Raw genomic sequence first — 19,551 nt, forward strand, 5'->3', positions numbered from 1 at the left:
TTATCCTACTTGATCTCTCCTCAGCATTTGATACCGTCAAACATGAGAACCTACTTGAGCTGCTAAACACCAGAATGAGTCTATCGGGAACTGTCCTCAAATGGTTCACTTCCTCCCTACATCACCGGTCTCAGAAGTTCAAGATCAACAACGTGCTATCCCCAGCTGTGCCTGTTTTATTAGGCGTACCTCAAGGATCGTCACTATCCCCCACATGTTCAACCTAGTCATGGAACCACTCACCACCTTGCTCCAAGCATCTAATGTACACTTTCATATGTACGCCAATGACACTCAGCTCTACCTCAAACTACAATCCCCGGAAGACATCATACTTCTGAACTCTACGCTCAAAAACACCCAATCATGGTTGGCCGATAATCATCTCAAACTAAATGCTCTGAAAACTGAGTTCCTTCTAATCTCACCTCCGGCGAAAATCTCCACCACTCAAACCTGGCTTAAGCACCTAACTGCATTCAATGTCCAACCCACCATTGTGGACTCCGTGAAATCATTAGGCATCACTCTTGACGCCAACCTCAACATGCAGCAGCATATCAACAAAGCAACTAAGGGAGCTAACTTCCAAATCAGCACTCTGAGGAAACTTAAACCCTTCCTCCCAGCTAAGGACCTCTAAACTGCAGTTCAAGCCCTAGTCATTCCACGCATAGACTACGGAATCGTGGCTCTCAGCGGACTCCCCCTATCAACAACAGCTCCCCTAAGAGCCTCCTTGAACGCTGCAGCGAGACTTATCACTGGTTCTAGAAAACACTCGCATATTTCCCCTGACTTAAAATCCCTGAACTGGCTCCCTTTTGAAGCCAGAATACAGCTGAAAATTGCCTGTATGACACACATGGCTGTACACCACAAGTCTCCCAGCTACCTCACTCAAAAGCTGACTTTATCAGGAGGCTCGAGAAACAACAGAAGCACAAAGAATCTCCTCCTGAAACCTCGAAGATTCCGGAAGGAAAAAACTTACAAGCGCTCCTTCTCAGGAATGGCACCTAGGATCTGGAATGCCCTCCCTCCCGAAACCAGGCTTATCTCCTCCACTGCACTCTTTAAGAAAGAAGCAAAAGCCATCCTTATGGCTAGTCGCACTTGAACGCTTTTTTGGTTGTACTGAAGACTGTGCACAGACTTTGTATTATTGCTTATTCTGATTGTCTATTGTACTAAGTTGTTTATCAGATTATTACTCTAGTTTGTTACACACCTACTACCCACTACTATCTTGTACCTATAAGTTTGCTTTTGCCGGTTTATCTTATTGTGTATTCGTTCACAAGTTGTTTATCTGGTTACTATCCTAGTTTGCTACCCACCTACTACCCATTACTATCTTGTACCCACAAGTCTGCTTAATCTCCCGCTTGTTTCCCTTACCCCGTGTTTTCTGTAAAGCGCTCTGATATATGCAAAGATCTTGTCCGCGCTATATAAAACGTTGAAAATAAATAAAATAAAATAAATTATGGTCCCAACACGGACGATCCACATGCCCTCCGTTAAGTGTGGGGGAAGATTAAGACACTAGACCCTACTTATGTGAATTGTGGGGGCGTCTTCAATACTGGTATAGACCCCAGGACCGACCGATCCCGTCCCGACCACATGCACTACGCTAATTCGCAAAAAACACTGCAGGATATCACAATCTCTAACTGCCTGCTGGACACTTGGCGATATAAGCACCCCACATTGAGGGAAAGAACACACTACTCGGCGGTGCACGGGTCCTGGACGAGGCTCGATTATGTGCTGGTAACGGTGGGTATGGCGCACTGGATAGAAGAGGCATTCCACTTGGCCCGTACGTATTCTGACCACTCTCCTGTCAAGATCAGATTGCGGCCCCCGGTGGATCATTCCCCTATCTTCATTGGCAACTCAATCCCCTGCATCTCCAGGACCAGGAATTTAGGGCTGAACTGGAATAGGAGATTCGGGAGTTCTTTGAGCGTAATGTAAACTCAGTCTCCAGCCTGACTATAGTGTGGGAGGCTTTTAAGGTGACGGTGCGCGGCTGGTGCATCTCCAAGAGGGGGGGGTATCCTGAAAGACCTCTGCAGACAATCACAAACACTTGAAAGGGAACTTAAATCCCTAGAGAGGGACCTGGTAGGGGGGAGGAGACTGGAGTCACTATGGCAGCTCTACGTACTAAGGAGGCTGAAAGGGAATGTAAGTTCAGGGGAAAAACCCACAGAGCACGGATATTTGGGGAGGGGGATCGGCCCGGGAAAACGTTGGCAAATGCAGTACGTTCCCCTAAATTCGCAAACTATATTGTGGAAATACGGGATGAGGAGGGGCGGCCACATAGAAACCTGCCGGAGCAACTGCACACATGTGTGAGCTTTTATAAGACGCTCTACACATCCCTGAGGGGACCGCCTTTAGACTTGCAGACCTATTTTGAGGATACTGCTCTGGCATGGGGAAGTTTCTTGATCTGGACCTGGAGGTGGATGAGATCACCGAGGCCATCATGTCTATGAAGTCGGGGCGTGCGCCGGGTACGGATGGGCTGCCTGTGAAGTTTTATAAGACCTTTGTGACCTCTTTAGCCCCTATATTGAAGGCAGTTTATTACGAGGCGCTGGAGGAGGGGATATTGCCGGAGACTATGAGAGTAGCCCAGATTATTGCCTTGCTGAAGCCAGGGAAGTGCTCTGCTTCTTGCGACTCCTACCGACCGCTGTCGCTTCTCAACTGTGACACTAAATTCCTGGCCAAAGTCCTTGCTACGCGCCTCAACCTCCTGATGGAGAGACTGGTCTTACCTGACCAGGCAGGCTTCGTTCCCAATAGGGCAACTGCCCATAATCTTAGAACCCTGCTGTCCGTGATGCAAGACATTGATCCTAACAGTGCTGCCTTTCTTGACGCCACCAAAGCCTTTGACTCTCTCGAATCGGACTACCTTATTGGCACGCTTAGTTACATGGGCATGCCGCATCCTTTTCTTAACTGGGTGAAACTGCTATATTCCAATCCACGCGCCTCAGTGCTGCTGAACGGGACTTGGTCTGAGAGCTTCCCCATCTCTAGAGGCACGAGACAGGGGTGCCCATTGTCTCCCGTCCTTTTTGCGCTGGCAATTGAGCCTTTGGCTTTAGCTCATTGTTCACTACACATTGTTATGTAGTGGCTAGCAGGTTGTTGCTGAACTAAGAGCAGGGTCCCAGTCCAGGGCACGAGACATCACCACGATGTTAGCTCCTTCGCTGAAAGCGTGATGGAGTGTTGCTTTCTGAAAGCTGAGGTATCAAGATAGTAACACAAATATTACTGTGCCTATAAATGCTCCTAAAGCCATTGCCCTTCAATCAAACGCTCTACCAAACACTCCCTGTATTAGTTTTATATTATGATGGTCTGCAAAGTGTGCCTGGAGCAGCTGCATCTCCACATGAAGGACAAAAACCATATAATGTACATCTTCAGCAACCATTCACAGGGCTAGAAGGGGCCCGGGCACCGGGTTTGCTGAAACTGTGCTTCCTACAGTGCATAGTTTAACTCCGTGAATCTACAAATTAGTGTATGAGGTACACATAGTGCAGCTCAGTAACCCACGAAGAAGCAGCCACTGCTCTTTGGTTCTTAGTATGTGCAAGCAGCACAATTTGTGCAGAAACAGGTGCATGGACCTGTTGTGAGCCTGCATACAGAAGTAGCACGTGATTATGATACAGCCCCGAGATCACCAAGTTCAGCTTTCACTCCTGCTATCTCCAAGTTAAAAAGAAGCTTGGAAGTTATGGTGATGAATGCTAGACACATGGCAAAAACCCCTGTAAAAACACTGCGGCCTTATTTAATAGAAGCGTATTGAACTGTGCTAGTTTTTTCTCCCAAGATCGAAAATGCACTAGAAGAGTGAAAACTACACAGAATACAAAGATAAAGTATTTTTCAGCAAAGCCCATATATGCCTGCTTTCACACAAACAATGGCCCACTTGCTTTGTGTAAATCAATTGTCAGCTTTATTCGTGCTGGCTTTCAAATAAAGATTAAATCCCACATGTGTTCCCTATTAATGTAAAATAATCTTCAAGATTTATGAAGTAAACCGCACAGGCAAATAACCCTAGACATGCTCCAGGTCATGGAGTTGCTTTACTGATGCAGCTGCTTCTTTATACTGCAGCAGAGTTTGTTGTCACCATAGACAGTATAGCTAGCAGTATGCTTATGACTTCATTAACAAATATCTTGCCTTCTAACCAAGTCATTAAGGAATAGGCCTAGATTGAAAACTTAAAACTACATTTACTAACCCGGTCTTTTCTTGGTATCTCAAATCTTGAGAATAGGGTAGGGTTACACTAGCAATAACTGCACCAAGCGTCAGCAATTCTTATATCTTAAGTGGAAAATCTTCATACGGATGTCGTATGCCGACGACACCCAACTTGTACTCGCTATTCATAATGATGGAGCAGAAGTTGCAGCCAATTTGCAGAAAGGTATGCGTGACATCAGTCTTTGGATGTCTCGCAACTGCCAGAAACTGTACTCCGATAAAACGGAGGTAATGACTTTTGGCAACTTAGTCCCTAGCTGGTCCCCAATCTGGTGGCCAACTGAAATGGGACCTCCTCCACCCCCTGTACGCAAAGGTTAGGAATCTGAGAGTGGTGTTCGATGATAAATTTTCATTTAAACATCATGCCAATGCTCTTGTGTCCTCCTCTTTCTTCACTCTTAAAATGATCAGAAAACTCCTTCCTTTTCTTCCAATGAGTGCAGAAAAAACTTTGATGTGCACTTTGATCTTATCGAAGATCGACTTTTGTAATGGTCTTTTTTTAAATGCTCAGGAACAAGTATTGAATAAATTGCAGCTAATTCAAAATTCAGCAGCAAGAATTCTATCTGGCACACCGAAGTTTAATTCGATTTCTCCGGTAATACGCGAGCTTCATTGGTTGCCAGTTAGGAAACAAATTAAATTCAAAGCCCTCTGTGTAGCATACAGGGCGGTCAACAATTCAGGACCTAAGTTCCTAAGAAGGTCACTAGGGCGCTATATCCCCAGTAGACTTCTACGCTCCTCCTCTGCCTGTCTTCTAACTGTCCCTCGTACAAAGAAATCGTCTTAGGGAGACAGATGTTTCTCAATTGCCACAGCGAAATTATGCCACACCCTTCCTTCCCACATCAGGGCTAGCCCCTCTCTCCTCACCTTTAGGAAGTCAGTAAAAACCTGGCTTTTTAACCAGTAAACACCATCTCTATCTGCTCTGTATTATTGTTTTTTCAGCGCCGAGACACCTCCGGGTATTTGTACGCTATACCAATTGCATAAATAAATAAATACATTTCTGTAATTTGCTAAATGCTAGAGCAGCAGGAAGGTCTGTTAAATGCTCACCACTAACCTTTTATGTGCTATTACCAAATCTTAACGAGGTGTAAATAAAACCTCGTCTGTGCACAACCTGAACAAGGGTGGAACTGGGCTGCTGGAGAGAGTAGCTGGGGAATGAGACCGGGAGAAGGATAAGCAAACATTGCAAACTTACTTGGAAGAGCAAATTCAAGCATAATGTCCATAGAAAGGAATTGGGAGAAAGATGGAAAGAAAATGTAACATTGGGAACGAACTAGAGAAGGATGTAAATAAGAGTAATTCTTTATATGCACTCGAAAAATACCATACTCTTGAATTTCTGTGGCGCAAAAAAAGAGTATACAGTGATTAACTACTGACTTTTAAAATATTGGAAACATTGAAAAACACCACCAGAATTCACAACAAATAAAAACTGTAAACAGCAAATGCTATATATTGTTTTCTATTGTTTTTGTGTTTTCCTGTATTCCCCTCTTGCAGGCAGAGAGATTCAAGGTTAGTGAATGTAATAAATGAACATATGATAAAGCATTGGTGTTAACGGTGACCTTTTAGACTCTTTTAGTGGTTGTGAGTTCACGTTTGGAAAACCTTTATGTCCTGTAAAAACAATGCTGACTTTAGAACCTATAACCAATACTTGCATTGCGACATCCATCTTACCATGGTTACCTACTTTGGAATTGCGACAATAGTTTGTAGTAAAAATATATTTTTAAGTTGAGGCCTACCAGATCACTGTGCTTTCTGGTTTTCAAAAGCCATCTTGAGGACATTCAGAAAGCTTCCCTGGAAACGCATTTGGCACATTGCTTACAATTGTTCTTATTGGCTTTTTCGCCCTAAGTGGGATAGGTATACCCAGGCGTGGGTCCCTTGCTCACTGTGCCACTGGATTCAAGCTAGCCTGGCTGAAGAAGGGTGACATACCCTGAAACCCGTCCCACGATGCTTGTTTCCGGTCCAGGGAGGACCTGGCCTGGCAGTTCGGTCTGGACTGTTCCTTTGGGGCACACGGTCAAGACTGATTTGCATATGGCTGGGTCCAAACTGGGGTGGCGTAGAGGGCAAAAGAACAATGGATTTAACCCAGATCTTTTGACTGGGGAGAATGTTTGCATTGTCAGCATTTCGTCCATCATCTGTTTGCTCTAACACATATCATTTTAGTAGTAAAACTGTATGTCTGTGCAAATGTAATGGTAATTTCAATTGAAAATGTGTCAGCTGTAATGGCAGTGGGCTACCACACCATGCATACTCCTCTGTACTCTGCACCACTCTACTCCCCACCATTGCACTCTACACCACTCCACACCAGGCCATTGTACTCTACGCCATTGTACTCTACGCCATTGTAATCTACACCACTGCACTCTACGCCACTGCACTCAACATCACTCTATTCCACTTCACTATACATACACCACTCTCCTCTCCTCACTACCACTCAACGCCAATGCACTCTACACCACTCTTCACACTACTGAACTCTTCGCCACTGCTCTCTACACCACTCAAGTCTAGGCCACTTCAATCTACTCTGCACAACTTCACTCTGTGCCACTCTGCAATACTTCACTCTGCTCGAATACACTTTACTCTGTAATGCTCAACTCTACGCCACTCTAATCTACTCTGCAACAGTGCACTCTATGCCCCTGCTGTATAATCCCCTTTACGCCCTTACACTCTAAGCCACTGCACTCTACCCTGCACCACTCTACTACTCGCCATTTCACTCTACTGTGAAGCAATGTACTCTCGCCACTGCACTCAATGCCACTTTACTCTGCACCATTCCGCCACTGCACTCTATACCACTTTACTCTGCGCCACTCTGCCACTGCACTCTATGCCACTGCACTATGCCACTCTACTGTAAACCACTGCACTCTACACAACTGCATTCTAATCTGCACCACTGTACTGTATGCCACTGCTCTTTGCGTCACTCTACTCCACACCACTACACTCTATGGCACTCTACTCTCCACTGTATGGTAATGCATTCTACACCACTCTGCTCTGTAACACTGGACTCTGCATCACTCCAGTCTATGGCACTGCACTCTGTACTGCTCAGCTCTGCACCACTCTGCTCTGCGCCACTCTACATCACTGTACTTTACGCCACTTCACTCTATGCCACTTTACTCTGCATCAATCCGCTGTGCACCACTTTGCTCCACTATGTAGTGTATTTTGTAAAGCGCACAGCTGCCCCAACGGGGCGTCCCGGCGCTGTATAACGCTGTGGAACCCTTCCTGGCTCTCCCTGTGAGAAGCCCCTCCTGGGCACCCCCAAGGTGAAGCCAGGCATCCCAGTGTTGTAGGGGCCGTTGTGGAGATTAAGCAAGCTATTGCCCAGAGTTGCAGCGTGGGACCCATGATTAGAGTAGGCGCCGAGGCGAGAATTATCGAGTCCGCGGACATTGAGCTCAAGACCCCTGGTCCCGGGCCTGATCTCTGCTTCAGAGTCTGCCGCTCTAACCAGTGAGCCACACTTCTCCACTACCACTATGCACTACCATAATCTGTGCCACTGCATTCTATGGCGTTGCATCGTACAGCGAATTCTTTCTATGCTGCTGGTCTACGCCACTGTACTCTACACCACTATACTCTGCAACACTCTATGCCAGTGCACTCCACACCAATCCACTCTAATCTACTCCACATCACTGCACTCTACTCTGTGCCGGTCTACTCTATTCCACTGCACTTTACACCACTATACTCTACTCTGCACCACTGTACTCTACTCTGCACCACTGTACTCCACGCCACTGCACTCTACACCACTTTACTAAACACCACTCTGTCACTGAACTCAGCTCTTCAACATTGCACTCTACGCTACTGAACTCTGCCACTGTACTTTTTGCCACCCTACCTTGCACTCTACACTGCACCATATGCCAGTGCGACCTATGCCACTCTATTCTGCATCTCTTCACTGTACACCTCTGTACTCTGTAACTGCACTCTACGGCACTATATTCTACTCTGCACCACTCTGTCTCTGCACTATGTGCCACTTTACTCTGCATCGTATGTCACTGTACTCTATGCCACTCTACACTTCTCTACTGTTCACCACTGCACTCTACTATGCTGCGATTTAAGTCACTAAATATAATGGGGTTGCCATGTGTCCCTCAGAACCTGGACATATAATGTTATGTGCTACAGTGAATTCTGTTGGTTATCTCGATTGCTTTGCGTAATCGAAATTGTATCTAGATTATATCTAGACTATATCAATAATGTGTGTAGCCCAATCTATGGTCTCGAGAATTGAGTAGACAGTGTTCACAACATAAGTAGAGTGTGGTCCTTTACTTGACCAATATTTAACGCTCTATAATACAAATCAAATAAAGAAATAAACTTATTTTACTAGTCCTGAGGAAGACCTGCAGTGATGTCTACCAACTAAGATATACACAAAGGGTTGAAACGTCGAAGACAATTTTATCAGTCCAGGTCCTGGGTCAGCCATCCTCTAAATGGAATTAAGATATGATAGGACAATTGTTGAACTAGTCAATACAAAAAGGACGGACATATTCTCTGTGTGTTTTATGTACATCTTTTGTATTGTGTTTTGCTAGTACTTTTGCCCTTTATGTCACTACTTCAATGAAGTCACATTGTCTTTTTAGGTCTTGCCTGGCATTGCAGCCCAAAGCGCTGCTCGCTGGGGAGAGATATTGTAAGAGAGTAGATTTGAGAAGGGGAATTGAAGCCCCGCCCCTCATTTTCATTGGCTGGCGTCACAGTTTATGCTAAACAGTGGCATGCCATTGGAAATTAGGTTTTTAGGACACTGCCCTTTCTCCCTTTAGTCCGGCCGATCCGGACAGGGTTTTCTGCTTTGCTGCTGTCTCAAAGCAATTTCTTATCTTTATCGGGGCCATCTGTTTTCACTCAGCCTGTGTTTATTTTTGAATGGCGCCTTCACTTAAAGTGAAAGCGCGATGCAAATATAAACAAGTGGCTGAGTGAAAACAGATGGCTAGTGCTTGTTAACCAAAGATGCCAGCTTCCACCAAAGAGTTTTTCGGAGCCAGCATCCTTGTAGCCAGACTAAGGCACTAGAGGTTGTATTTGCAAACTCACCGAGAAGATTTCTGATGAACTGAAGTCTGCTACAGTTTAGCTATTGTTGTAACTAAATCCAGAAAGTGGCCTCTGCGCGTTATATTCAGTGCTGATTCCCTTCAAGTGAGTTGTAAATAACACGAAGACGCTGGTGAATCACAATCAGTGATCTGGCAGAGGCACCTTGAGAGCGTAACTGGGAGGCGAGCGAACAGTCTCTTTACCCTAGGTGTACGGCGGCTCGCTTTAATCCGGAGTGGTACGGTGCACCCACCAGCGCAATGCACAACGGTGCACCCGAGCTGTCGGGCACACACACTGGGCTGGGCTAGCTCGGTGCAGCTCTTCCTGACAGCTGAAGACAGCAGACATGAGGAGACCCCCGAAAGTGAGTCACTTTGATGCACCCCAAACCTCCATCTACCGTACTACACTGTAAATTACCACTGTAACACTTTCCCTAACTCTATAACGCTAAACAGTACTTTCTTCTGACTTAAATCTCATTTTCTGTTATTGGTGGGTTACTTCTTTATCTTGTAGTACGGATGGGAAAACCATGCAATGAGAAACCTTGGAGACCATTTGGTAAACAGTAAAGTGGTCAGTGCTTTTGCTTTACTCCATAGGCAGACTGTGAAGTCAGGCCTTGTATGATTTTTAGATATTTTCAATAGATTCGGCGTGGGTTAATCTACCTGAAGAGGGAGAGGTAGGATACATGCAAAAACGTAGTATAAAATCATAGCTTTTTCAATGAATGACTACATATATGTATTTATATAAAAGCTCCTCTCAGCGAGGTCTATATAAGTACATCTGGTAATAAATGCCTGGCCTGCTCTGGATTTAGGGAACAAGTTGAACCGGATTTTTAACGACTCCTCTGGTGCATTTCTCGGCTCTCTCCCTCCCTACGACCCTGTACCACACACAGACTCCCATTGTCACCTCTCTCCTATGTCATTTACAGCTTCAGTCCTTTTCTATAAGCATTTTTGGGGGGGTTTTGGCGTGTGGGGGGATAAATGAGACAGTGGTAAGCTTGGAAAAGACCACCTTCAAATCCCAAGCATTTCCTGGCGTTCATGCCCCCCACCCCTTTACTTTAACTTCCACCCTTGCCCGTGCCATTAAATGGGCGCTTTTTTTGCCAGTCAGGGAGACAGGGGAGCAGGAAATTACGTGGTCAGTTTAAAAATGCGCATACCCACCTCTTGTGTGTTTTTTTCAGTACATGAGCAATTCATGTGGCAGTGAGGTCCTGAGGTAACCTCCCTCCTGCCCCTCCACTGGAGGAAGGGACCGCTACAAATAAGGAGGGTAGGTGCTGCTAATCGCACACTACAGCCTCCTCCCTCTTACTACAGCCCTCCGCCCCACCACCGCTCAGATATTCAAAGCAGTATTGATCTGTGCCCGGGCACTCGAGCCGGAGTGCTTCTGGGCTGCGTCTGACGCTCCTGCGCTGTGGTGGAGCTGCGCCCGCCGCCCAAGTTTCCAGAGTGGCAGGAAGGAGTACGGGCAGAGGCTGAACTATTTGAACGTCATGAGCCACCTGCGTGGACGGCCAACTGAAGTTTGGGGAGCAAAGGGAGGTGAAGAGAAAGAAGATGTGAGGCACAACCTTCTTGTGAGGCACAACCTTCTTGTGCATGGCAGGACCCCATATCCATGAAGCTTCCTGCCTCGCCCTGGAGAAGAGGTCTGCGGGGATGCCGTTCCGTGGGGCAGCTCTGGTGACTGTTTCCTCTTGAGGAGGGTGGGGCATTGCACTTCTCACCGGGGCTTCCCCGGGGACCACTATCAAAGAATATGAGCGATGGGGTGTCCGAGGAGGACAGTAGTCCGCTGTGCGGATCAGGGGGCGGGGGACTGTACTCAGAGCAAGGGCCCCCCACCGCCACCAGGGCTTAACCGGAGTGCGGTCACCGCGGGCTGAAGGAGCTGCCAGGAAGCTCCATGGAGGGAGGAGGAGTAGGAGGGCAGCACCTGGACATGGGCAAGAGCCCGACTGAGGGGGATTCCAACTACTGATGCAGGATCCTGGTCAGCGGTAAGATGCACGTGTGCTACTGCATCCTACCTCAGGAGTAAATACACCCTCCTCTAGAAAGCTTCCCTACGGAACCCTCAAATCCTGACAGCTCGCACAGGCCTTTGTGGATGTAGGAGTACTGACAGCTCGCACAGGCGTGTGTGGGGGCAGGGGCCCTGACAGCTAGCACGGGCGTGTGTGGGGGCAGACTGCCGAAGAGCCAGGCAGCCCTTTCATGACAGACTGTTGGAGCCTAGGGGTCTGATGGGGGGGGGGGGTCCTGGGTGCTGTCTCTGTGCAGGCAGCGGATAAGCGGCTGCATTTCTGTGCCATTTTAGCAGGGCTGAGCAGCCCCACAGCCTCATTCCTGGTTGGAAACAAGCATTTGCAATGCAGTAGGTCTTGCATTTACGCAAGTTTGAGCTATTGCCATTGTAAGTGACAATGCCTTTTATTTATGTTTAGATTTTTAAAACATAAATAAAAGGCATTGTCATTTACAATGCTAATGCTTAAACTCTCGTAAATGCGAGACCTATTGCATTGCAAATGCTTGTTTGTTAATGGCATGACAGCCTTACACGGAGAAAACAGTGTTTAATATTTGAATATATGACTGCGAATAAATGCAAAAAGTAATGGCTATGTTGTGTGTTATTTATTCCTTTATTTGATTTATATTCTGGAGTGTTAAATATTGTTCAGGTGTAGAGCCACACTCTATTTATGTTTTGGACATTGTCTGCTCAATTCCCCAGACCATAGATTGGTCTACACACCATGTTGATATAGTCTAGATATCATTTCGATTGCACGAAGCAATCAAGATAACCAACATAACTTATTGTAGCTCATAGCATTCTACGCTATTGCACTCTATGCCACTGCACTCTATGCCACTACACACTGTCACTGTGTTGCACGCAGCTGCACTCTATGCCACTGTACTCTGCAACACTCTACACCAATGCACTCTATATCAGTCCACTCTACTTTATGCCACTCCACTGTACGCCACTCTTTGCGACTCCACTCTATTCCACTCCAAAACAAGGCACTCTTTGCTACTCCACTGTACATCACTCTACTCCCCTCTTTGCCCTTTAACCTTCACACTCAGTGCCACTCTCCTCTACGTTACTAACTTTTAGCCAAGCTGAACAGAAGCCATGTTGGTGTACAACATGGCTAAAACAAATTGGCAATGCCAATAGCTCTTCCATAGGCGCGACCTATTGGCTCTGTCAGTGCTTGTTAGTGAACCAATAGCAGATGTAAGGTTATGGTTTATTATCATTTATCTTAATTTGCGTTTTTTGTTTTTTCTTTCTTCTAGAACCTGTTCGAAGTTTGCGGCAAAGCACAGTTGCAAAGCGCTCTAAGGCTGCACCTGCACTGAGTCCTCAGAAAATTGCTTTAATTTCTGCAGTAACTCTGACAGTTGGGGCAAAGGAAGACTCATTTCTTAAGTCCAGTGAGGTTGTTGATGACCATGCAGATGAGTTTCAGGTGAAAGCAGAGCATCATAAATCATTGCGAAAAAGCGGAAGGCGAGCGTATCAAACAGTGCCGCGAGTGAAGGTGCAACTACCTGGTGTGAAAAACTCAAATGTGATAGGTGAAGACATGAGGAAAGAAGCAACAGACAAAGTGGAAACTAAATTGGAAGAAGGATCAGAGGTTAAGTCTGAAAAATTAGGTAGCTGTGCCCATATATACAACTCTCACTCTGTGGAGGAAGAAAGGCATATTAAAGTTGGGAATACAACACAGTTTGAGCATATTAAAAGTGATGTACAAAGTATCATGACAGAAAAAGAAGCACTAGCTGACATAACTCTTCAGTCACAAGCTGAGGGGGGCTATAAAATAAATGAAATACTGAAGACCGTGAAGGAAAGAAGTAGTTCTGAATTGGTTGAACCATCTAATCAAGCATTTGTGAGTACTGCGGAAGGACACAAGGTAATGCCAATCTTGCAGGGTGCAGTAGGTGAAGAAAGTGCACGAAGCTCATGGTTAGAGGCTTCTGTGGATTCACTGGTAAGAAATACAGGGGTAATAAACAGCTGCAAAGGGGGGGCTTTGCAGGATGAGAACACTGAAGGCCAAGTGCTATGCTTTTCTGGAAAGTGTTTTGAAACTGTTAGATCTGATAAAAAAACTGAGGAGAATTTGTACACTTCTGGGCAAGGAAAGAAACGTGTTTTCGATAGCAACCATGCTCAAAAATTCCATACGCAGAACGCATCACTGATTACAGGGGGTGTCCGCCCAAAAAGGCAAGCAAAGCCAAGAGCTCATGCTCTCCACAATAAACTGGCTGTTAAACCTACAAAAAGCAAGAAAAATGTTAAAAAAACACTATACAGACCAATTCAAGCTGTACAGGATTCTCTGCATAATTCAGACCGGGGAGCAGAAGAAAAGTGCATATCAACCAGGAAAGGCCCGAAGAAGACAAGAACACATACAGTCCACGTTAAAATGATTCGGCCTGTTGGGAAAGAGTCACCAGAAAAGGGTACACCAAGTACTGCTGAGCCTACTTTTCAGCTTTCTGTTAAGTCAGGAAAAGGGAGAAAAGTACATTCAACTAAAGATGACAAGATGCATAGTTCTATTTTAGATGCTAAAGTGACCACAAAGCCAATCGTAGATGTGAAAAAAACGCACCACACCCATGCTCAAAAGTCATTAGCCAACAGTTTGGATGATAAAGCTAGGATTCAACAAAGTACTCCAGGTGAAGGACACCATCCAGTTTCAATGCATGTGCATACCCATTCTCAACCAGACAACACTGGACAGTCTAACCAACGACAAACTCCAAAACAGTTGCCTTCATCGTTAAAAACTAGTGATCCGGGAAAGGATGAGGGGGAACAGAAAGATCCAATGGGTGCTGAGCGGTTGAAGGAAGATGAGAGGCTTAAATTGAAAAAAGGCCTCCAACCACGCCAAAGAAGAAGCAGTAAGAGCATTTCTTTAGATGAACCTCCACTTTTTATCCCAGATAACATTGCTGCTGTAAAGAAGGACAGTGTTGAGCATAGCTCACCAAGTGACAGAAATGCATTGTTGCATGCCAAGCAATGTGCCTCTTGTAAAAAGCACCATGTCAACAGGTATGTATGATGGTATTTTGTTCTGAATGTTCTCTTTTTAACTTTATATAAAATTCACAAATATTTTCTAAATCATTTTTTGTTCACACATATTTCTGATTGTCACCCTTTGTATTTGTACTACTTGCATGTTAGTTAAATAATTTGCCTGTATAATCGTTTTTTTTCTTACATTGTGCCAAATTCACTGTTTACTATCATGGGCCTAAGTACACTTAATTAGTTACCTTTACTCTAATGGTTGTGGCTTATATCTTCATTTTTACTGTGACCAGCAAGATACTTACTAGCCTACTACTTCTGCTTCTGAGACCCAGGACTTGAAGGGTTTGTCATAGGAGTGTGTGAAGTATTGATTTATCCCTTATTGCAGTAGTATCACATATCCTCATCCTTTTTTAATGTGCTGAATTCATGGTGGTGTGTTTTTGAAAAGGAATGTACTAATCCTCAATGTTAGGGCTGGGTTGATGGAATCAAACCTGCTTTACAAATTATATGGCTAAGGTCTCCATTTAATAAAATATCCCACTCATTCTCTCCATAATGGTATTTGCTGCAATAGTCCTAAGCACTAGAATACCACTATGCATCCTTGTATGTTCTCATTGAAACCTGAAATCCCTGCACTGTACTTAACTTGCTAACAGTCAAAATATTGTTAGCAGAGTATGTTTTCTGTCCCCATGTTTTCTCTTTTTTACACTGAAACATCATTTTTTAATAACAATGAAAGTGGAAATTTTCTCTGAGGACGGGAGCACGGAGCATAGGTTGCAGCAAGATGGCGGCAGGCTGAGGGCAGTTGTAAGATGGAAGAAGGAAGCTGTTTGTTTGACTCCTCCCCCCATGAGAGTGCGTGTGGAATAAATGTAGTCTCCATATCTACGGCCTCCTGATTTTATTAATGCCGAGTTTACTGATGGACTACAATTTATGCCATATGTGACCCTTGAAGTATTTGGCATGGTTTAAGGATCTGGGAGAACAGCTAACATCTGTTTAATTGTATCAGGCTAGGTGTCCCAGTTTGGTGCTTGCGGACTGCTTTGTAGCCAGGGGTATTGTGACTGTTAGCAAATTATGTTTACTCAATGCATGTAGACTGACCTGCGGGCCAGTGGGGTACAACATTTCCTAGCTGTTCCCAAGACCAACAGGCGAGGCATGGCAGAAAATATAGTGTCCCTCCCTGTCTACCTCGCTCCATCTCAAGGGCCTCCCATGACTAAGGTGATGCCAAATGAGAAAGCAAGAAACAAAGAAAAGGATGACGTAAGTAGTGGGACTGTCAAGAAGACTGAGATAAGTATGAGCTAGAGGCTACCAGCATCCAGCTTGTGCTCTGATGAACAGGGGATAGAGGAAACGTGCGTCTTGTGGGTCGAGCGAGGTCCGGAAAATGGATCCATTATCCGGACCTCGCTCGACACACAAGACGCACGTACCGGGTAATGGATCCATTATCCGGACCTCGCTCGACACACAAGACGCACGTACCGGGTGCGTTCCTTTCTCCGCTACATGCTTCCTTTTAACTCGGGGCGCAACCGTCCCCAACTACAACGCCTGCCTGCTTAACCCGGGACACAACCGTCCCCACCTACAACACCGGCCTGCATAGCAGCTCTCCGACGTTTGACCATCTACTTTCCACACGGACGTGGCTAACCCTCCACCGTTCCGTGCCTCCATGATCACGTCTTCCACCGTAGCCCTGCAGCCCTGATGAGTCACATCTCCCTCACGGTGTGACGAAACACGTGTCGGCTGGCTACTATTTTCTGTACAGACCAATATTTTACCTATAAACAAACTTTCACTCACACGAACCTTTGCATCTGGCCTTTTTGAACTTTGAAGTATCTATTTTCTCCCAAGAAATTTTACTGGTCCTCACACTAGGACCACAGACTACATTTGCGTGTGCACAGGATTTGCTCTTACTCCTCCTTTGGATGATATTGCGCATGGGCATCGGCTCCATCCCCAGATTGTTTTCTTCCGCCACCGGGCTCGGATGTGGTTCCAGCGCTCCTTGTTGGAACCGATTACCGTTGGCGCGCAATCCTCACCGGCTTCAAGAAACTACTCTTCAAGACCAAGAACACCGATTCCGGTCGTCGACTACGGCCTTCGGGGCCCAACTAGGCCTCGACTCCAGCTAATGGAAAGGACGCCATTTAAAAAGTGTCCTCAATGTGGGTCGAAGTTTCCCCACACCGACCTCCACGAGGTCTGTAACCTCTGCCTCTCTCCGGAGCACAAGGCAAAGGACTGTTAAGCCTGTTCCTCCTTCCGCTCCAAAAAGACTATCCGGGACCTGAGAACCAGAAGAACAATGACTCGATCTTCAGCATCGATTCCAGATGACATCTTCCAGGAAGGCGTTGACGTCCCAGAACAACACGACGTCGACAGCAACTCGGAGGCAGAAGATTCTGATGTTGAGGACGTGACTCCAGTGCAGCGGGTCGTAAGTAAGACCGTTGACCCCGAACCCTCTCTCAACACACAAAAAAGGCTACGGTCACACCCTCGCCCTCGGGCTCGGGTGCACACCGAGACACTACTTTGACGGCCCCACCTTCGGGCTCGGCAAGAAGTCAATAAAGCCTTTGGGCGACTCGGGCTCGAGTCGACCCCCACTCGGTGCCAGCCCACACTCATCGACACCGAAGAAACCATCTAGTACCGCACTGAAGCCATCGGCGCCGAAACACTCAGTTCCTTTGGCACCCAAAACATCTTCAGAGCCACACAAAGCTTCCGGCCCCAAGAAGGCATCGGAGTCGAAGCACACATCGGAGCCGAAAAAAGTATTGGACACTAAAAAACCCTCGGAACCAAAAAAGACTTCGGAACCGAAAAAGACCCCGACTTCCCCCATTAAAGACAAAAGGTCGAAAAAAGGCGCTACGGCGCCAAAACAAGCTTCCACGCCGAAAGGTCACACTCCTGAAAGAGACTTGTTTACTCCAGACCCAAGGCAAAAGACTCATAAAAGATCCTAAGACTGGTCGATTGACATTATCAAAGAAACGACCATCAGAGGCACCAGCACCAGCTCCTGCTCCAAAAAAGAAGGACATTGCTACCTCACCTATGCATGTGCCTTCCCCGCCTCCTGCACCCAATCCCTCCCCCCATATTTCACCACATCGCTCCCCTACACCATGTAGCACACATGATGATAATGGGGACGACATATCAGATACAGGGGCTAACCCAGAGGAGCCATATTATCACCCAGCCTCGCCAGACCCATGGGACAACTATAATACACCAGACATTCCAAATGTACCCCAAGATGACATATACCCCTCTAGGCCTTCACCACCAGAAGACACTATGGGGTTTAACCAGTTACTGATTAGAGCAGCACAATACCACGGGGTAGACATGCACTCCGATGCAGTAGAGGAGGACTTCCTGCTAGATACATTTGACACTGCACAAAGATCCTCAGCAACTTTGCCAATGCTCAAAGGCGTGGTTAAACATGCCTCTGAGGTCTTTAAAGACCCAGTCAGAACTCGGGTCATAAACCCAAGAGTTGGGAAAAAGTATAAAGCTGCACCATCTGACCCAGCATATGTAAAGGGACCAGTTCCCCTAGACTCTCTAACTCTCAAACATCAGGCGAACCTCCTCCACCAGACAAGGAATCTAAACTCCTTGACGCGTCAGGGAAAAGAACTGCCTTACAAGCAGCAAACATGTGGCGCATTGCCAACACACAAGCCTTACTAGCACGCTACGATAGGGCACATTATGATGAACTCGAAGACATAATGCAACATCTCCCTGATAAATTTAAGGATACAGCTAGTGAGCTAATTCAAGAAGGAAAAATTATCACTAACATATCTATCCGCTGTGCACTAGATGCAGCAGACAAAGCCTCCAGAGCCGTCAATACTAGCGTCCTGCTGCGCAGACATGCTTGGCTTCGTATATCTGGCTTCAAGCCAGAGGTCCAAAGAGCTATACTCAATCAACCATTCCATGAGCAACACCTATTTGGACCCGAGGTGGATGTCTCCCTCAAAAAAATGAAAAAAGACACCGACACAGAAAAATCTATGGGAGCCCTGCAGTCGCAGGCTCCCAGACGTTCATTTTGTCTCTCCACATATAGAGGTGCAAACAGAGGGTACTCATCAGACACACCTTCCACAGCATACAAAAGCCCAACTCAGTCTACCTATTGTAGGGGCTACCAAAGGGGAGGTTACCGCAGTAACAACAACAAAGGCAGAGGCAAGAACAACAACTCACGCTCTGCCTCCACCCCTACCCAATGACTCCCCTCCCCTTCCCCCGCCCCATTCCACTCCTGTCGGGGGAAGGATACAGCAATACCTACCAGCCTGGGAAGACATCACATCAGACAGGTGGGTGCTTCAAATAATTCAGTCAGGTTACTGTCTAGAACTAACATCTACCCCCCCCAAACATACCACCCAAACAGCGTCCAATGTCACAAGATCATTTAACGCTGCTCAGACAAGAAGTACTTTCTCTCCTGAAGAAAAATACAGTAGAAATAGTTCCAAAACATCAAAGGAACAAAGGAGCATATTCCCTATACTTCTTAATTCCAAAGAAGGACGGATCTCTGGGACCTATTCTAGACCTCAGACCTCTAAACCCTTACATACAGTTGGATCATTTCCATATGGTCACACTTCAGCAAGTCCTTCCACTCCTGTTGCAGAACGACTTTCTTGTCACACTAGATCTCAAAGACGCCTATTTTCACATCGCAATTCACCAGGCGCACAGGAAGTACCTAAGATTTGTGCTAGGAAGACAGCACTACCAATTCTAACTACTCCCATTCGGAGTAACAGCGGCCAAGAGTGTTCACCAAATGTCTAGCAGTGGTAGCAG

The 19,551-nt window shown here is 46.2% G+C and overlaps 1 protein-coding gene across 2 annotated transcripts in view; it reads left to right on the forward strand.

Moving 5' to 3' along the window:
* The window catches only part of PHF3 (PHD finger protein 3), a 716,139-nt gene that overhangs the window by 169,708 nt on the left and 526,880 nt on the right, over window positions 1–19,551 (forward strand). For both annotated transcript variants that reach the window (XM_078648001.1, XM_078648002.1), the window contains exon 4: window positions 12,864–14,655. In XM_078648001.1, the coding sequence (XP_078504127.1) occupies window positions 12,864–14,655 (1,792 nt within the window). The remainder of the gene's footprint in view (window positions 1–12,863; window positions 14,656–19,551) is intronic.

This window comes from Lissotriton helveticus, chromosome 6, assembly GCF_964261635.1.
Source record: "Lissotriton helveticus chromosome 6, aLisHel1.1, whole genome shotgun sequence".
NCBI classification, from domain to species: Eukaryota; Metazoa; Chordata; class Amphibia; order Caudata; family Salamandridae; genus Lissotriton; species Lissotriton helveticus.